This window comes from Pseudophryne corroboree, chromosome 9 (genome assembly GCF_028390025.1).
Source record: "Pseudophryne corroboree isolate aPseCor3 chromosome 9, aPseCor3.hap2, whole genome shotgun sequence".
In the NCBI taxonomy this organism is placed as follows: Eukaryota; Metazoa; Chordata; class Amphibia; order Anura; family Myobatrachidae; genus Pseudophryne; species Pseudophryne corroboree.
The window spans coordinates 76,718,267-76,738,902 of record NC_086452.1 but is presented as its reverse complement, the minus strand read 5'-3'; the positions used below and the strand labels follow the sequence as shown (position 1 = coordinate 76,738,902).

The window sequence follows — 20,636 nt, the reverse complement described above, 5'->3', positions numbered from 1 at the left end:
GGCTCGCGTCCGTGGTAACCAGGATCCTATCCTGAATTCCGAATCTGCGACCCTCCAGTAGGTGAGCACTTTGCAACCACCACAGGAGAGACACCCTGACCCCTGGGGACAGAGTTATTTTTCGATGCAAGTGTAGATGGGACCCGGACCACTTGTCCAGAAGGTCCCATTGAAAAGTCCTTGCATGGAACCTTCCGAATGGAATGGCCTCGTAGGCCGCCACCATCTTTCCCAGAACTCGAGTGTACTGGTGAACAGACACCCTTTTCGGTTTCAGCAGGTCTCTGACCATGTTCTGGATGTCCTGGGCTTTCTCCATTGGAAGGCAGACCTTCATTTGTTCCGTATCCAGTATCATACCTAGGAACGGTAATCGAGTTGTCGGAATCAACTGTGACTTCGGTAGATTTAGAATCCAACCGTGTTGCTGGAGCACTCTCAGAGAGAGCGCCACACTGCTCAGCAATTTCTCCCTTGATCTCGCTTTTATCAGGAGATCGTCCAAGTATGGGATAATTGTGACTCCATGCTTGCGCAGGACCACCATCATTTCCGCCATTATCTTGGTGAAAATCCTCGGGGCCGTGGAGAGTCCAAACGGCAACGTCTGAAATTGGTAATGACAATCCTGTACAGCGAATCTCAGGTATTCCTGATGGGGGAGGGGGGGGGGGATATATGGGGACATGAAGGTACGCATCCTTTATGTCCACAGACACCATAAACTCCCCCTCCTCCATATTGGCTATTATCGCTCTGAGCGATTCCATTTTGAATTTGAATCTTTTTATGTACAGGTTTAGGGATTTAAGATTCAAGATAGGTCTGACCGAACCGTCCGGTTTCAGGACCACAAAGAGGGTTGAGTAATATCCTCTTCCCTGCTGGTTCATGGGAACCCTGATTATCACTTGCTGTATACACAGCGTTTGAATTGCAGCTAACACTACATCCCGTTCCGACGTGGAAACTGGTAGGGCCGACTTGAAAAATCGGCGCAGGGGGCACCTCTTCGAATTCCAGTTTGTAACCCTGGCAAACTATTTCTAACACCCAGGGATTCAGGTCTGAGCTGACCCAGACATGGCTGAAAAGTCGAAGACGTGCGCCCACCGGTGCGGACTCCCTCAGGGGAGTCCCGGCGTCATGCTGTGGGTTTTGGAGTAGCCGGGGAGGACTTTTGTTCCTGGGCGCCTGCCGAAGCAGGTGCTCTTTTGCCTCTGCCCTTACCTCTGGCAAGGAAGGAGGATCCCCGACCTCTTCTGGACTTGTGCGACCGAAAGGACTGCATCTGGTAGGGTGGCATTTTCTTTTGCTGTTGGGGAATATATGGTAAAAAATTTGATTTACCTGCTGTAGCTGTGGAAACCAGGTCCGTCAGCCCATCCCCAAACAATACATCACCCTTAGGGCAGTACTTCCATATGCTTTTTGGAATCCGCATCACCCGTCCATTGGCGAGTCCATAAGGATCGTCTCGCTGAGATCGACATGGCATTGGCCCTAGAAGCCAGCAATCCAATGTCTCTTTGAGCATCCCTCATAAATAAGTCTGCGTCTTTTATATGGGCTATAGTTAAGAATATAGTATCCTTATCCATACTATCAAAATTATCTGTCAGCTCATCTGCCCAAGCTGCAACTGCGCTACACACCCATGCCGACGCAATCGTCGGTCGTAGTACAGCACCCGTATGAGAATAAATACCCTTTAAGGTAGTTTCTTGCCTGCGATCTGCAGGGTCCTTAAGGGCAGCTGTGTCAGGAAACGGTAGCGCCACCTTCTTGGACAAGCGCGTCAGGGCCTTGTCCACAGTGGGAGGTGATTCCCAACTCTCCCTGTCCTGTTTAGGGAAGGGGTATGCCATATAAATTCTTTTGGGGATCTGCGGCCTCTTCTCCGGAGTCTCCCAAGCTTTTATAAAGAATTCATTTAATTCATGAGATGTGGGAAAATTTATAATCTGTTCCTTTTCCTTAAACATGTGTACCCTTGTGTCGGGGACCGAGGGTTTATCTACAATATGCAAGACATCCCTAATTGCCACAATCATACACTGAATGGTTTTAGTCACCGTAGGGTGCAATTTTACTTCGTCATAATCGACACTGGAATCAGAGTCCGTAGTAGTGTCTTGTGCTAAGGGACGTTTTTGAGACCCCGACGGGCCCTGTGAATCGGTCCAATCCGAGGATTGACCCCCTGATGTTCCCCTTAATTCAGCCTTATCAAGCCTCTCATGTAAAGATGTCACACTTGCATTTAACCTATGCCACATGCTCATCCAATCCTGAGTCGGCACCAGCGACGGGGACACACCACTCATTTGCTCCACCTCCTCCTTGGAGAAGCCTTCCGCTTCAGACATGTCGACACACACTTACCGACACCCCACACACACACAGGGAGTTACCTATAAGGGGACAAAACCCCAACCAGGCCCTTAGGGGAGACAGAGAGAGAGAATGCCAGCACACACCCAGCGCCCAAACACTGGAATATATGACCAGATAGCTTTTTATATATTTATAATGTTAATCTCCACTCACTGCGTCGCCAATGTGCCCCCCTCCTCTTTTTTCCAGCCTATGAAGCTCAGCGGGGGAGAGAACAGGGAGCCAGCGTTTTCTCATGCAGCCTCTGTAGAGAAAATGGCGCTGGTTAGTGCCGAGGATCAAGCCCCGCCCACCCGACGGCGGGCTTCGGTCCCCTCATGATATTGTAGGAAAATGGCGGGGGTCCGTGGATTTACTGTCCCACAGCCTAATCCAACATATTTATGCCCAAATTGAGGTTTATTGCTGCCCAGGGCGCCCCTCCCCTGTGCCCTGCACCCTACAGTGCCTCTTGTGTGTGTGTGACTGGGAGCAATGGCGCGCAGCTTACCGCTGCGCGCTTACCTCACCGCTGCGCGCTTACCTCATGAAGATCTGATGTCTTCTGCCGCCTGAAGTCTTTTCCTCAATACTCACCCGGCTTCTATCTTCGGCATCTGTGAGGAGGACGGCGGCGCGAACCCCGGGACGAACCCCAGGTGAGGCCTGTGTTCCGACTCCCTCTGGAGCTAATGGTGTCCAATAGCCTAGAAGCAGTGCCCAACCTTACAAGCCAGCTCTGCTTCTCTCTCCTCGGCCCCACGATGCAGGGAGCCTGTTGCCAACAGGACTCCCTGAAAATAAAAAACCTAACAAAATTCTTTAAAACAGCAAACTCTTGAGAGCTCACTGCTTTGTACCCTTTCTCCTCTGGGCACAGAATCTAACTGAGGTCTGGAGGAGGGGCATAGAGGGAGGAGCCAGTGCACACCCATAGTCAAAGTTCTTTTAGGTGCCCTATCTCCTGCGGAGCCCGTCTATACCCCATGGTCCTTACGGAGTCCCCAGCATCCTCTAGGACGTAAGAGGAAGAAAATAAATATATATATATATATATATATATATATATATATATATATATATATATATATATATATATATATATATATATATATATATATATATATATATATATATATATATATATCTCTATCTCTCCTCCTCAAACAGGCGGAACTCAGAGGCTGCATAAATGGTGAAAACGTCCAGTGCTTTATTGCAATGTTTCGGGGGTCAAGCCCCCGTCTTCAGGAGAACACACTACAACAGTGACAAAACATGTGACAAACTTTAAATAACTCACCCCTCCAAGAAACGCCAGCCTCCGGGTTTCTTGGAGGGGTGAGTTATTTAAAGGTTGTCACATGTATTGTCACTGTTGTAGTGTGTTTTCCTGAAGACGGGGGCTTGACCCCCGAAACGTTGAAATAAAGCACTGGGCGTTTTCACCATTTATACAGCCGCTGAGTGCCGCCTGTTTGAGGAGGTTATAGAAGGGTACCCATTCCCTGAGGGGGGCACCGGAGCCAGGACCCAGTGGGAGAGGAGAGGGCCGGATCAATATGAGGAGTGTATATATGTATTGCCACATACCATTAGACTGTACAGCCAGGGTCATGTAGTGGGCAGAGTAATAGGTCCTGTAGAACTCTCGGAGACGAGCATGGGTGTCTATATTCTTCTCTTTGGGATTGTATTTCAGAGTCTGAGCATTTCCTGTTGAAATATCGGGATACTAAATATACTTTGTGTGCATTGAGTACAATCACAATAGACCATACACTTAGAATAATCAAATATTATAGGCACAATGAAACAAACAAGTCAACCATGTTTTTATTACGTAACCCGATATGAAAGAATCCTCGCCAGTCTCTCAGGGTGATGACCCTCATACAAAAATACACCAGTGACCCTGACAGTTCTTGTGCCTTATATCAAACCACGGTAAACCATCCACAACTCTGCAATAATCCTTATAGCACCATCAGTGACTTTAAATGCACTACAGAACAAAGTTAAAAACAAAAAAACAAAATATTGAAGTAACAGTTATACCCCTTTTCAGACCGCCAGCTTGTAACCCGGGTTATTGGACGTGAGCGCACAGTAACCAGGGTTGCTGTGTGGTCTGAAAGGGCCCGGGAGATATCCTGGGTTGACCCGGTATTTCAACCCTGGTAGCATACGGCTTCAACCCGGGTCGATGCGACCCGTTCCTTGTTCACAATGTATGGACGGGTGGCGCTTGGAGATCATCTGATCTCCAAGCGCTGCCTCTGCACGCGTCACCAACCCGGCAATATGTCAGGCTTGGAACGCCACTGTGAAAGGGGCCGAGGCGGGTCGCACCTGGAAAGTACCCGCGTAAGACTCCCGGGTGCGACCAGCGATATGCAGTGTGAAAGGGGTATTATTGATATAGAGAAATCAAAGTTTTAATTGTAAATAAAACAAGAGATGAAAAAAATTATAAAAGCACATAATAGTCCAAAGCAGTTATTAAGATATTAATTCAGATGAGAGATATAAACCTCTAATGAACAAAGAACTTGACCACAAGAGAACTGCTTCTTCCAAGTGTATTTTAGAACATGGCGGAACATTCGTAACATGCACATGCATACAAACATTGACTTAAATAGGCAGGACCTCATTGCCGGTGAGAACTTCAGCTTCAGTTGTGCTAACCTGCTCCAGGTAATGGGTGGATTATTCTGATCTCGTCTTTCTGACCTCCGATTGTGGTTTGTTTGTTTTTTACTTTGTTAGCTGCCTGCCCTTACCTCAGATCTTTTTTTATATCTTTTTATTTGCCTATTTCTATTTGAACATTGCTAACTGTTGTATTTTAACAAATTCACCTTTAGTTGTGCACTGCATATAGCGCACTCTGGTATTATAGGATACAGTCTTTATGTATACAGTGTTTTTATCTGAACATTGTGTGTAGCTGCCTGTCACTTCCACTGAATAAATCCACACTTGAATTGTAAACTCTTATTACCCACCATTCCTGTTATTACCTTGTATTATACTAGCAGTTATTAGGTGTAGTAACCATTAAATACCCCTTTATACAACTTTGCATGTACAAAACCTTGGATAAATACTTACTAACCACACAGAAGTCCTGGAGGCTCCTAAGTACTTGTAAGTCAAAAGTTCTGACTTTAAGAATTTATCAAGCATTATTGCGATATTCAAAATTTAATACAACTTACCCCAGAAAAACTTGCCCATCGGATGACCGGGCTTTGCTAGACTCCCAAAAAGCATTTCTTTGCGATTAGAATCAGATGGCCGAGCAAGCTCAAATTCTGAAATATGGATAATAAATTAAATGCGAGAAAAAGAAAGAAAGAAAGAAAGAAAGAAAGAAAGAAAGAAAGAAAGAAAGAAAGAAAGAAAGAAAGAAAGAAAGAAAGAAAGAAAGAAAGAAAGAAAGAAAGAAAGAAAGAAAGAAAGAAAGAAAGAAAGAAAGAAAGAAAGAAATGTATATGATACACATCACCCTTACCACTGTCCACAGCCTGTACTTCCCGCTCTATTGCATCACGGACCATCAGCGGGGAGATAAAGAACTGAGCCCATCTGGGTAGACAACGGTTCACAGGTAACTATGAAATATACGCTATATGCACATGCAGAATCAATAAGTATTCTCATTGTAGTTAATGCTAACAGAAACATTAGTAATAGCACCTTACACCACTTTTAAAGAGACATGGGTTAGACAAACCAACTATCAAGTCATCATCATTTACAATTTAATCTGCAAGCTGAAAGGATGCCAGATTTTATGCATAATGTGCAATTATTCAATGAGTACTATGTGTCTTAACTATAAAAATCAGGGCTGTGGAGTTGGTAAGAAAAACCTACGACAAATAAAAATAAGATTTTAAACCTACCGGTAAATCTTTTTCTCCTAGTCCGTAGAGGATGCTGGGGACTCCGTAAGGACCATGGGGTATAGACGGGCTCCGCAGGAGACATGGGCACTATAAAGAACTTTTAGTATGGGTGTGCACTGGCTCCTCCCTCTATGCCCCTCCTCCAGACCTCAGTTAGAAAACTGTGCCCAGAGGAGATGGACAAATATGAGGAAAGGATTTTGTTAATCTAAGGGCATGATTCATACCAGCCCACACCAATCATACCATATAACCTGGAATATACACAACCAGTCAACAGTATGAACAAAAAACAGTATCAGTCAAAGACCGATTCCAACTGCAACATAACCCTTATGAAAGCAACAAGTATATATAAGTCCTGCAGAATTAGTCCGCACTGGGACGGGCGCTCAGCATCCTCTACGGACTAGGAGAAAAAGATTTACCGGTAGGTTTAAAATCTTATTTTCTCTAACGTCCTAGAGGATGCTGGGGACTCCGTAAAGCTCCAAACCGGGCGGGAGAGTGCGGATGACTCTGCAGCACCGACTGAGAAAACGCAAGATCTTCCTCAGCCAGGGTATCAAACTTGTAGAATTCTGCAAAAGTGTTTGAACCCGACCAAGTTGCTGCTCGGCAAAGCTGTAATGCCGAGACGCCTCAGGCAGCCGCCCAAGAAGAGCCCACCTTCCTAGTGGAATGGGCCTTCACGGAATTTGGTAACGACAATCCAGCCGTAGAATGAGCCTGCTGAATCGTGTTACAGATCCAGCGAGCAATAGTCTGCTTAGAAGCAGGAGCGCCAACCTTGTTGGCTGCATACAGGACACACAGAGCCTCTTTTTTCCTAACCCTAGCCGTCCTGACTACATAAATCTTTAAGGCCCTGACTACATCCAGGGACTTGGAGTCCTCCCAGTCCCCCGTAGCCACAGGCACCACAATAGGTTGGTTCATATGAAATGAAGAAACCACCTTAGGCAAAAATTGAGGACGCTTCCTCAACTCAGCTCTATCCACATGGAAAATCAAATAGGGGCTCTTGTGGGACAAGGCCGCCAGTTCGGACACCCGCCTTGCAGATGCCAAGGCCAATAACATGATCACCTTCCACAAGAGAAATTTTAATTCAACTCTTTCAAGAGGTTTAAACCAGTGAGACTTCAGGAATTTTAAGACCACGTTAAGGTCCCACGGTGCCACTGGGGGCACAAAGGGGGGCTGGATATGCAGCACTCCCTTCACAAACGTCTGGACTTCTGGGAGAGAAGCCAATTCCCTCTGAAAGAAGATAGATAGGGCCGAAATCTGTACCTTAATGGAGCCTAACTTCAGGCCCAAATTCACTCCTGTCTGTAGAAAGTGGAGAGACCGGCACAGATGGAAATCTTCCGTAGGAGCATTCTTGGCTTCACACCAAGATACATACTTCCTCCAGATACGGTGATAATGCTTTGCCGTCACCTCCTTCCTAGCCTTTAGCAGAGTAGGGATGACTTCCTCCAGAATACCTTTCTCAGCTAGGATACGGTGCTCAACCGCCATGCCGTCAAACGTAACCGCGGTAAGTCTTGGAACACGCAGGGCCCCTGCTGTAACAGGTCCTCCCTGAGAGGAAGAGGCCACGGATCTTCTGTGAGCATTTCCTGAGGATCCGAGTACCAGGCCCTTCGAGGCCAATCTGGGACAATGAGTATTGCCTGCACTCTCTTGTCTTATGAGTCTCAAAATTTTTGAGATGAGAGGAAGAGGAGGAGGAAACACAGACCGACCGAAACACCCATGGTGTCACTAGGGCGTCTACTGCTACTGCCTGAGGGTCCCGTGACCTGGCACAATACCTCCGATGCTTCTTGTTGAGGAGTGACGCCATCATGTCTATTTGAGGAATTCCCCAAAGACTTGTTATCGCTTGAAAAACTTCTTGATGAAGTCCCCACTCTCCTGGATGGAGATCGTGTCTGCTGAGGAAGTCTGCTTCCCAGTTGTCCACTCCCGGAATGAAGACAGCTGACAGAGCACTTACATGATTTTCCGCCCAGCGAAGAATTCTGGTGGCTTCTGCCATCGCCACTCTGCTCCTTGTCCCGCCTTGGCGATTAGCATGAGCCACGGCTGTGACATTGTCTGATTGAATCAGAACCGGGAGGCCCCGAAGAAGATTCTCCGCTTGTCGTAGGCCGTTGTATATGGCCCTCAATTCCAGTATGTTGATGTGTAGACAAGCCTCCTGGCTTGACCATATTCCTTGAAAATTTCTTCCTTACGTGACTGCTCCCCATCCTCGGAGGCTCGCGTCCGTGGTCACCATAACCCAGTCTTGAATGCCGAACCTGCGACCCTCTAGAAGGTGAGCACTCTGCAGCCACCACAGGAGAGACACCCTGGCCCTGGGGGACAGGGTTATTTTCTGATGTATTTGTAGATGAGACCCGGACCACTTATCCAGAAGGTCCCACTGAAAAGTCCTCACATGAAACCTGCCGAAGGGGATGGCCTCGTAGGCTGCCACCATTTTTCCCAGAACTAGAGTGCATTGATGAACAGACACTCTTTTTGGTTTTAGCAGGTCTCTGACCATGTTCTGGAGATCCTGGGCTTTTTCCAATGGGAGAAAAACCCACTTTTGTTCCGTGTCCAGAATCATGCCTAGGAACGAAAGTCGAGTCGTTGGAATCAATTGTGACTTTGGCAGATTGAGAATCCAACCGTGCTATTGCAGCACTTTCAAGGAGAGCGACACGCTCTCCAGCAATTTGTCTCTCGATCTCGCCTTTATCAGGAGATCGTCCAAGTATGGGATAATTGTGACTCCCTGCATGCGCAGGAGCACCATCATCTCTGTCATTACCTTGGCGAAAATCCTCTGGGCCGTGGAAAGCCCAAACGGCAACGTCTGAAACTGGTAATGACAGTCCTGTACAGCGAATCTCAGGTTCTCCTGATGAGGAGGGTATATGGGGACATAAAGGTATGCATCCTTTATGTCTAGTGACACCATAAAATCCCCCCCTTCCAGGCTGGATATGATCGCTCGGAGTGATTCCATCTTGAATTTGAACTTTTTCAAGTACAGGTTTAGGGATTTCAGATTTAAAATGGGTCTGACCGAACCATCCGGCTTCGGAACCACAAACAGTGTTGAATAATACCCTTTTCACTGTTGAACCAGGGGAACCTTGACTACCACTTGCTGTTGACACAGCTTTTGAATTGCAGCTAACACTACTTCCCTTTCCGGTGTCGAAGCTGGCAAGACCGACTTGAAAAATCGGCGGGGGTGCACCTCTTCGAATTCCAGCTTGTAGCCCTGGGAAACAATTTCGATTGCCCAAGGATCCACTTCTGAAAGAACCCAGATTCGGCTGAAAAGTCGAAGACATGCCCCCACTGGTGCGGACTCCCTTAGGGGAGCCCCAGCGTCATGCGGTGGATTTTGTAGAAGCCGGGGAGGACTTCTGCTCCTGGGAACTAGCCAACGCAGGTGTTCCCTTTCCTTTACCCTTACCTCTGGCAAAGAAGGAGGAGCCCCGACCTCTTCTGGCCTTATGCGACCGAAAGGAATGCATCTGATACTGCAGAGTTTTCTTTTGCTGATGGGGAACAAAAGGTAAAAAATAAGAATTTACTTACCGATAATTCTATTTCTCGGAGTCCGTAGTGGATGCTGGGGTTCCTGAAAGGACCATGGGGAATAGCGGCTCCGCAGGAGACAGGGCACAAAAAAGTAAAGCTTTACTAGGTCAGGTGGTGTGCACTGGCTCCTCCCCCTATGACCCTCCTCCAGACTCCAGCTAGGTACTGTGCCCGGACGAGCATACACAATAAGGGAGGCATTTTGAATCCCGGGTAAGACTCATACCAGCCACACCAATCACACCGTACAACTTGTGATCTAAACCCAGTTAACAGTATGACAACAGAAAGGGCCTCTTAAGATGGCTCCTTAACAATAACCCGAATTAGTTAACAATAACTATGTACAAGTATTGCAGATAATCCGCACTTGGGATGGGCGCCCAGCATCCACTACGGACTCCGAGAAATAGAATTATCGGTAAGTAAATTCTTATTTTCTCTATCGTCCTAAGTGGATGCTGGGGTTCCTGAAAGGACCATGGGGATTATACCAAAGCTCCCAAACGGGCGGGAGAGTGCGGATGACTCTGCAGCACCGAATGAGAGAACTCCAGGTCCTCCTTTGCCAGGGTATCAAATTTGTAAAATTTTACAAACGTGTTCTCCCCCGACCACGTAGCTGCTCGGCAGAGTTGTAATGCCGAGACCCCTCGGGCAGCCGCCCAAGATGAGCCCACCTTCCTTGTGGAGTGGGCTTTTACAGTTTTAGGCTGTGGCAGGCCTGCCACAGAATGTGCAAGTTGAATTGTGTTATCAAATCCAACGAGCAATCGACTGCTTAGAAGCAGGTGCGCCCAACTTGTTGGGTGCATACAATATAAACAGCGAGTCAGATTTTCTGACTCCAGCCGTCCTTGCAATGTATATTTTTAAGGCTCTGACAACGTCCAACAACTTGGAGTCCTCCAAGTCGCTAGTGGCCGCAGGCACCACAATAGGTTGGTTCAGATGAAATGCTGATACCACTTTAGGGAGAAAATGCGGACGAGTCCGCAGTTCTGCCCTATCCGAATGGAAGATTAGATAAGGACTTTTATAAGATAAAGCCGCCAATTCAGATACTCTCCTGGCAGAGGCCAGGGCTAGTAACATAGTCACTTTCAATGTGAGATATTTCAAATCCACCTTTTTCAATGGTTCAAACCAATGGGATTTGAGGAAATCTAAAACTACATTTAGATCCCACGGTGCCACCGGAGGCACCACAGGAGGCTGTATATGCAGTACTCCCTTGACAAAAGTCTGGACCTCAGGGACAGAGGCCAATTCTTTTTGGAAGAATATTGACAGGGCCGAAATTTGAACCTTAATGGATCCCAATTTGAGACCCATAGATAATCCTGATTGCAGGAAATGTAGGAAACGACCCAGTTGGAATTCCTCCGTCGGAACCCTCCGATCCTCGCACCACGCTACATATTTTCGCCAAATGCGGTGATAATGTTTCACGGTGACTTCCTTCCGTGCCTTAATCAAGGTAGGAATGACTTCTTCTGGAATGCCTTTCCCTTTTAGGATCTGGCGTTCAACCGCCATGCCGTCAAACGCAGCCGCGGTAAGTCTTGAAAAAGACAGGGACCCTGCTGTAGCAGGTCCCTTCTCAGAGGTAGAGGCCACGGTTCGTCCGTGAGCATCTCTTGAAGTTCCGGATACCAAGTCCTTCTCGGCCAATCCGGAACCACTAGTATTGTTCTTACTCTTCTTTGCCGTATGATCTTCAATACCTTTGGTATGAGCGGCAGAGGAGGAAACACATACACTGACTGGTACCCCCAAGGAGTTACCAGTGCGTCCACAGCTATTGCCTGTGGATCTCTTGACCTGGCGCAATATTTGTCCAGTTTCTTGTTGAGGCGAGACGCCATCATGTCTACAATTGGTCTTTCCCAACGGTCTATTAACATGTTGAAGACTTCTGGATGTAGACCCCACTCTCCCGGATGAAGATCGTGTCTGCTGAGGAAGTCTGCTTCCCAGTTGTCCACGCCCGGGATGAACACTGCTGACAGTGCTATCACGTGATTCTCCGCCCAGCGAAGAATCTTGGCAGCTTCTGCCATTGCACTCCTGCTTCTTGTGCCGCCCTGCCTGTTTACATGGGCGACCGCCGTGATGTTGTCCGACTGAATCAACACCGGCTTTCCTTGCAGGAGAAGTTCCGCCTGGCTTAGAGCATTGTAGATTGCTCTTAGTTCCAGAATGTTTATGTGAAGAGACTTTTCCAGACTCGTCCATACTCCCTGGAAGTTTCTTCCTTGTGTGACTGCTCCCCAGCCTCTCAGGCTGGCGTCCGTGGTCACCAGGATCCAATCCTGAATGCCGAATCTGCGGCCTTCTAATAGGTGAGCCTTCTGCAACCACCACAGAAGTGACACCCTTGTCTTTGGTGACAGGGTTATTCGCAGGTGCATCTGCAGATGCGACCCTGACCATTTGTCCAACAGATCCCTTTGGAATATTCTTGCATGGAATCTGCCGAATGGAATTGCTTCGTAAGAAGCCACCATTTTTCCCAGGACTCTTGTGCATTGATGTACTGACACTTTTCCTGGTTTTAGGAGGTTCCTGACCAGATCGGATAACTCCTTGGCTTTTTCCTCTGGAAGGAAAACCTTTTTCTGAACCGTGTCCAGAATCATTCCTAGGAACAGCAGACGAGTTGTCGGGATTAAATGGGATTTTGGAATATTCAGAATCCACCCGTGTTGTCTTAGCACCTCTTGAGATAGTGCTAAAGCTGTCTCCAGCTGTTCTCTGGACCTTGCCCTTATTAGGAGATCGTCCAAGTATGGGATAACTAATACGCCTTTTCTTCGAAGAAGAATCATCATCTCGGCCATTACCTTGGTAAAGACCCGAGGCGCCGTGGACAATCCGAACGGCAGCGTCTGAAACTGATAGTGACAGTTTTGAACAATGAACCTGAGGTACCCCTGGTGTGCGGGGTAAATCGGAACGTGTAGATACGCATCCTTGATGTCCAAGGATACCATAAAGTCCCCTTCTTCCAGGTTCGCTATCACTGCTCTGAGTGACTCCATCTTGAACTTGAACTTTTTTATGTAGAGGTTCAAGGACTTCAGATTTAGAATAGGCCTTACCGAGCCATCCGGCTTCGGTACCACAAATAGAGTGGAATAATACCCCTTTCCTTGTTGTAATAGGGGTACTTTGACTATCACCTGCTGAGCGTACAGCTTGTGAATGGCTTCCAACACCCTCTCCCTTTCGGAAGAGACGGTTGGTAAGGCAGACTTCAGGAAACGATGAGGAGGATCCGTCTCTAATTCCAACCTGTACCCCCGAGATATTATCTGCAGGATCCAGGGGTCTACCTGCGAGTGAGCCCACTGCGCGCTGTAATTTTTGAGACGGCCCCCCACTGTCCCCGAGTCCGCTTGAGAGGCCCCAGCGTCATGCTGAGGTTTTTGCAGGAGCCGGGGAGGGCTTCTGTTCCTGGGAAGGAGCTGCCTGTTGGTGTCTCTTCCCTCTTCCTCTGCCTCGTGGCAGGTACGACAAGCCCTTTGCTCTCTTATTTTTGTAGGAGCGAAAAGGCTGCGGTTGAAAGGTCGGTGCCTTTCTCTGTTGGGGAGTGACTTGAGGTAAAAAAGTGGATTTCCCGGCAGTAGCCGTGGCCACCAAGTCTGATAGACCAACTCCAAATAACTCCTCCCCTTTATACGGCAAAACCTCCATGTGACGTTTTGAATCCGCATCGCCTGTCCACTGTCGTGTCCATAAGGCTCTTCTGGCTGAAATGGACATAGCACTCACCCGAGATGCCAGTGTGCAAATATCCCTCTGTGCATCACGCATATAGATAAATGCATCCTTTATTTGTTCTAACGACAGTAAAACATTGTCCCTATCTAGGGTATCAATATTTTCAATCAGGGATTCTGACCAAACTACTCCAGCACTGCACATCCAGGCAGTTGCTATAGCTGGTCGTAGTATAACACCTGCATGTGTGTATATATTCTTTTGAATAACTTCCATCTTTCTATCTGATGGATCCTTAAGTGCGGCCGTCTCAGGAGAGGGTAACGCCACTTGTTTGGATAAGCGTGTGAGCGCCTTGTCCACCTTAGGGGGTGTTTCCCAGCGCGCCCTAACCTCTGGCGGGAAAGGGTATAATGCCAATAACTTTTTTGAAATTATCAACTTTTTATCAGGAGCAACCCACGCTTCATCACACACGTCATTTAATTCTTCTGATTCAGGAAAAACTGTTTGTAGTTTTTTCACACCATACATAATACCCTGTTTTACGGTATCTGTAGTATCAGCTAAATGTAACGTCTCCTTCATTGCCAAAATCATATAACGTGTGGCCCTACTGGAAAATACGTTTGAATTTCTACCGTCGTCACTGGAATCAGTGCCCGTGTCTGGGTCTGTGTCGACCGACTGAGGCAAAGGGCGTTTTACAGCCCCTGACGGTGTTTGAGGCGCCTGGACAGGCATTAATTGATTGTCCGGCCGCCTCATGTCCTCAACTGACTGTTTAAGGGAAGATAAACCATCACGTAATTCCACAAATAAAGGCATCCATTCTGGTGTCGACCCCCTGGGGGGTGACATCTGCATATTTGGCAATTGCTCCGCCTCCACACCAATATCGTCCTCATACATGTCGACACCACGTACCGACACACACCGCAAACTCACAGGGAATGCTCTAATGAAGACAGGACCCACTAGCCCTTTTGGGGAGACAGAGGGAGAGTCTGCCAGCACACACCACAAAGCGCTATATATACAAGGGATATCCTTATATTAAGTGCTCCCTTATAGCTGCTTTAATATATATATATATAGCCATTAATGTGCCCCCCCTCTCTGTTTTACCCTGTTTCTGTAGTGCAGTGCAGGGGAGAGACCTGGGAGCCGTTCTGACCAGCGGAGCTGTGACAGAAAATGGCGCCGTGTGCTGAGGAGATAGGCCCCGCCCCTTTTTCGGCGGGTTCTTCTCCCGCTATTTTTCCAGTCAGGCAGGGGTTAAATATCTCCATATAGCCCCTATGGGCTATATGTGAGGTATTTTTAGCCTTGTATAAGGTTTATATTTGCCTCTCAGAGCGCCCCCCCCCAGCGCTCTGCACCCTCAGTGACTGCCCAGTGAAGTGTGCTGAGAGGAAAATGGCGCACAGCTGCAGTGCTGTGCGCTACCTTATGAAGACTGAGGAGTCTTCAGCCGCCGGTTTCCGGACCTCTTCACGCTTCAGCATCTGCAAGGGGGTCGGCGGCGCGGCTCCGGGACCGGACTCCACGGCTGGGCCTGTGTTCGATCCCTCTGGAGCTAATGGTGTCCAGTAGCCAAGCAGCAAATCCACTCTGCATGCAGGTGAGTTTACTACTTTCCCCCTAAGTCCCACGTTGCAGTGATCCTGTTGCCAGCAGGACTCACTGTAAAGAAAAAAACCTAAACTAAACTTTCTCTAAGCAGCTCTTTAGGAGAGCCACCTAGATTGCACCCTTCTCGTTCGGGCACAAAATCTAACTGGAGGAGGGTCATAGGGGGAGGAGCCAGTGCACACCACCTGACCTAGTAAAGCTTTACTTTTTTGTGCCCTGTCTCCTGCGGAGCCGCTATTCCCCATGGTCCTTTCAGGAACCCCAGCATCCACTTAGGACGATAGAGAAAGGTAGATTTACCCGCGGTAGCTGTTGCAACCAGGTCCGCGAGCCCCTCCCCAAACAACACTTCACCCTTGTAAGGTAAAACCTCCATAGGTTTCTTGGAGTCTGCATCACCCGTCCATTGGCGGGTCCATAGAGCTCGTCTCGCAGAAATAGCCATGGCATTGGCTCTGGAACCCAGCAGCCCAACGTCTCTTTGAGCGTCCCTCATAAATAAGACTGCGTATTTAATGTGGGCTAATGTTAATAAAATGGTATCCCTGTCTAGGGTATCCAGGCCATCTGACAAGGTATCTGTCCATGCTGCAACTGCGCTACATACCCATGCCGATGCTATTGCCGGTCTGAGCAAAACACCCATATGCGCATAAATAGACTTTAAAGTAGTCTCCTGTCTGCGATCAGCAGGATCCTTGAGGGCTGCCATGTCTGGAGACGGTAGCGCCACTTTTTTGGAAAGGCGCGTCAAAGCCTTGTCCACCCTGGGAGAGGATTCCCAACGCACCCTGTCCTGAGCAGGGAAAGGATACGCCATAAGAACCCTTTTGGGAATCTGCAGTTTTTATCTGGAGTTTCCCAAGCTTTTTCAAACAACTCGTTAAGCTCATGAAAAGGGGGAAAGGTTACCTCAGGTTTCTTTTCCTTATACATGCGCACCCTCGTGTCAGGGACAGAGGGGTCATCTGTGATATGCAAAACCTCTTTCATTGCAATAATCATACACTGAATACCCTTAGCCACTCGTAGTCGACACTGGAATCAGAATCCGTGTCGGTATCAGTGTCTACTATTTGGGATAGGGGACGTTTTTAAGACCCAGACGGGCCCTGTGACCTAGACCAATCCGTGGATTGACCCCCTGCTTTTTCTTATGTAATAAGGGCAACACTTGCATTTAACATATGCCACATGTCCATCCACTCATGAGTCGGCGTTGCCAACGGAGACACACCACTCATTTGCTCCACCTCCTCTTTGGACGAGCCTTCCGCCACGCACGTACCGACACCCCCACACACACAGGGATATATCTATAAGGGGACAATTCCCCAACAAGGCCCTTTGAAGAGACAGAGAGAGTATGCCAGCACACACCCAGTGCCTAGAAATACTGGAAAATCACCCAGATAGTGCTTTTTATTCTCAAACAATGTGTAAAACACTCACTGCGCCTTGAAAATGCCCCCCCCCCCCCTCCCCCTTTTTCAGCCCTCTGTCACAGAGTTCAGCAGGGGAGAGTCCGGGGAGCCAGCTTCTCTGCTGCGTTCTGTGGAGAAAATGGCGCCGTTAGTGCTGAGGGATCAAGCTCTGCCCCCTCCAGCGGCGGGCTTCGGTCCCGCTTCAATATGTAAAAAATGGCGGGGGATTTTTTCATTTACTGCCTCCGCAGCCTAATGTACCCAGAAATGCCATACCCGAGGTTTATTGCTGCCCAGGGCGCCCCACCCCCCCCCCCTGCACCCCATCAGTGCCTGTTCTGTGTGTGTCTTGTGTGGGAGCAATAGCGCGCAGCGGCTTACCTCAGTGAAGATCAGAAGTCTTCTGCCGCCTTGAAGTCTTCTTTTCTCCTTATACTCACCCGGCTTCTATCTTCCGGCTCTGCAAGGAGGACGGCGGCGCGGCTCTGGGACGAACTGCGGGGTGAGACCAGCGTTCCGACTCCCTCTGGAGCTAATGGTGTCCAGTAGCCTAAGAAGCAGAGCCTAGCATTTAAGTAGGTCTGCTTCTCTCTCCTCAGTCCCACGATGCAGGGAGCCTGTTGCCAGCAGTGCTCCCTGAAAATAAAAAACCAAACAAAATTCTTTATTTAGAGAAACTCTGGAGAGCTCCTCTGTAATGCACCCTATCTCCTCTGGGCACAAAATCTAACTGAGGTCTGGAGGAGGGGCATAGAGGGAGGAGCCAGTGCACACCCATACTAAAAGTTCTTTATAGTGCCTATGTCTCCTGCGGAGCCCGTCTATACCCCATGGTACTTACAGAGTCCCCAGCATCCTCTAGGACGTAAGAGAAATAGAGGAATAGGAGTCAAATGTTTGGCTTACTGACTCCACATCCCGGATATCAATACCAACTCATTTGTTTTCAATCCACTACTAAGTTTGTGTTTTAAGTGTAAACCGTACGGTAAAAATATACAGAAGACTAGAATTATTAATATGCAAACATTGCAAAACACCATCACACCCAACAGACACAGAACAAAGTCAATGTTACCATAAAGTGCTGGTTGGGTAATAAAAACCACACGTTCTACAATCAAAATGAAATAAGCAATCCAAGTGATTTAAAAAAAAAAAAGCAAATCTAACGTGGCTGCATTTAAAGCCCCTGCACTTTAATGTACATAAAGTAATAAGGAGGTCGCTGCGGGCGGTATAGATGAGGAGGAGCTACAAACATGTTTTAAAGTCCTGGATCCACACTTTATTCAGTGATGTCTCCATGTCACCCAATAGGATGAATGAGGAAACTTACCGGTCCAAGGCCTCCTTGAAATGTTTCCTCTGTACATCAAACTGGAATATGGTGCGTTCCGTGTCTGTGGAGGCGTTGTCACTGCCCCCATGTTTTTTAAGAAAAGCATCAAAACCATTTTCATCTGGGTATTTTTCACTGCCCATAAATACCACTGTAACAATACAAGAAAATAAAGTTTAGCAAAAAAAAAATTCAAAATTTAAAGGATCTTTGTCTATGATTATAAACTACATGTATTAAATGCTGCCCCCCTACTATGACCAACATAGCTGGTCCCTATTTTTATTTTCAAACTTATCTCTTTATTTTTACCATCACCAGCATCACAACAGCAGCAAGGACTGTGGGATGCCAAACAGTAGCCAGTGACGGTACTGCACAAGGATGCCCAGGGCCGGCGCTACCATTAGGCAGCTTTAGGCAGCTGCCTATAGGCGCCGACTACTGGGGGGCGGCGCTGCACGCTGCCGATGAAAATTGCTTTCATTATTCCTTTGCTCAGCTGGGCTCCTCCTCATCCTTAAGTGACTGTGGAGCAGGGATGCTGCAGCTGCCCAACTGTTATCAGCCGGCACGGCACTGATGTCAGTGTAACATGGGTGAGTGCTGTGTAACCCATCGGGTGATATGCAGGGTGGCTCTTGTAAAATTCTGAAAGCTGCTGACTGGTCCTTGCTCTGTCTGCAATCCCCCCTCTTCACTCCCTGCCCGCCCTTCCACTATAGAACCCAGCATATTCCCGCCCCGCACCATGACAGCACCCGGCACCACTCCTCCAGCAATTGCATCCCGCTTTTTACTTGCCCCCACCTCCCGCGATGGCATCCTGCTTATACCTGCCCCTGCCTCCCGCGATTGCATGTCGCTTTTTACCTGCCTCCTGTGATGGCATCCCGCTTTTTACCTGCCCTTGCCTCCGGCGACTGCATCCTGCCTTTCACCCGTCCCTGCCTCCCGTGATTGCAGCCCACTTTTTAGCTGCCCCCACCTCCCGCTTTTTGTCCGGCCTCGCCTCCCGCAATGGCATCCCGCTTCTTAGCTGCGATTGTATCCCACTTTTTGTCCGCCCCTGCCTCTCGCAACGGCATCTCGCTTTTTACCTACCGCGGCCACATAACTGTTATTAAATAATAAAATGAAATAAACTAAACATAGATAACACATTTGAATCTGTCAATGATGAACTAAGCTCAAATAGATTGATTCACCCCCCCCCCCTTCCCCTCTACACCTAACCCTGTAATGTACTAATAACTAATAACACCATGCGTCTGCAGTTTAGGAGGGTAGTGAACTCTAAAAAATATCTGGCTGTATTATTGCAACAAGATTGCAATGTAGTTCAATGAAAGAAATGTCTGAGCACTCACATGAAAGTATGTTCCTTTATTGAACCAATGGCCACAATTACAACAAATTATACACACACAGTAATGCCAGGAGTAACAGTGTAACAGAACCTACAGCAATTTGGTTATTTAAAAAAAAAAAGTTTGTAAAGGTAAAAGACAGGAACCTGAACACATTCTATTAATAGGAAATGTGCCCAGAATGTACCTCTTATATGCTAGCTTTATACCTGCCCCCGCCTACTATGAGTGCATCCCGCTTTTTAGCTGCCCCCACCTCCTGCTTTTTGTCTGCCTCCCGCAATGGCATCCCGCTTTTTACCCGCCCTCGCCTTCCGCGATTGCAGGGATGCCACGGCCACCCAACTGTTAGCAGCCAGCACGGCACATATGTCAGTGTAATATGGATAAGTGCTATGTAACCCACCTGACTGCTGACTGCCAATCATCCGTGCTCCCCCACCCCTTACACACACACACACACACACACACACACACACACACACACACACACACACACACACACACACACACATACACACACACACACACATACACACACACACACTGCAGCTTGCCACAAAATGTCACGTCTAGTGGGCTTTTCACATTTAGGGGCTAATTCAGACCTGATCACTAGGCTGCGTTTTTGCAAAACGGGCGATCAGGTCTAAACTGCACATGCTCATGCATCGCAATGTGTAGGCACATCGCACGGGTACAAAGCGGATTGCCGCTCAGCGATGGGTCTTTGCGAAGGATCCATTCGCACGGGCGTTTGCAAGGAGATTGACAGGGAGAGGGTGTTTGTGGGTGGCAACTGACCATTTTCTGGGAGGGGTTGGAAAAAGGCAGGCGTGTCCATTTATTTGCAGGGAGGGATCCTGACGTCAATTCCGGTCCTGAACAAGCTGAAGTGATTGAAGCGCCTGAGTAAGTCCTGGGCTACTCAGAGACTTGTTTGTGCAGCTCTGCTATATGTGTTTGCACACTTGCACAGCTAAAATACACTCCCCCTGTAGGCAGCGACTATCTGTTCGCAGCAGTGCAAAAATCGCCTGCTACTGATCAGGTCTGAATTAGGCCCCATATTTTTTTGTCTGATTTTCAGGAAGAGAGGTGGGGGGGGGGGGGGGCGGATTGCATGCAATAGGCATTTTGCCTAGGGTGCCTAGAAACCTTACACCGGCCCTGAGGATGCCAGTGTTCTCACCCAGTCCAATCACCAAGCTACCTGTGCCTCCAACGG

At 48.1% G+C, this 20,636-nt stretch overlaps 1 protein-coding gene across 1 annotated transcript in view; it reads right to left on the bottom strand.

Annotated features, from left to right (window-relative positions):
* NRDC (nardilysin convertase) overlaps positions 1–20,636 on the bottom strand; it is a 129,944-nt gene that overhangs the window by 83,544 nt on the left and 25,764 nt on the right. The window contains exons 4-7 of the mRNA XM_063939544.1: positions 18,036–18,189; positions 5,897–5,970; positions 5,601–5,696; positions 3,970–4,092 (exon numbers count right to left, since the gene is read on the bottom strand). Of these exons, the coding sequence (XP_063795614.1) occupies positions 3,970–4,092; positions 5,601–5,696; positions 5,897–5,970; positions 18,036–18,189 (447 nt within the window). The remainder of the gene's footprint in view (positions 1–3,969; positions 4,093–5,600; positions 5,697–5,896; positions 5,971–18,035; positions 18,190–20,636) is intronic.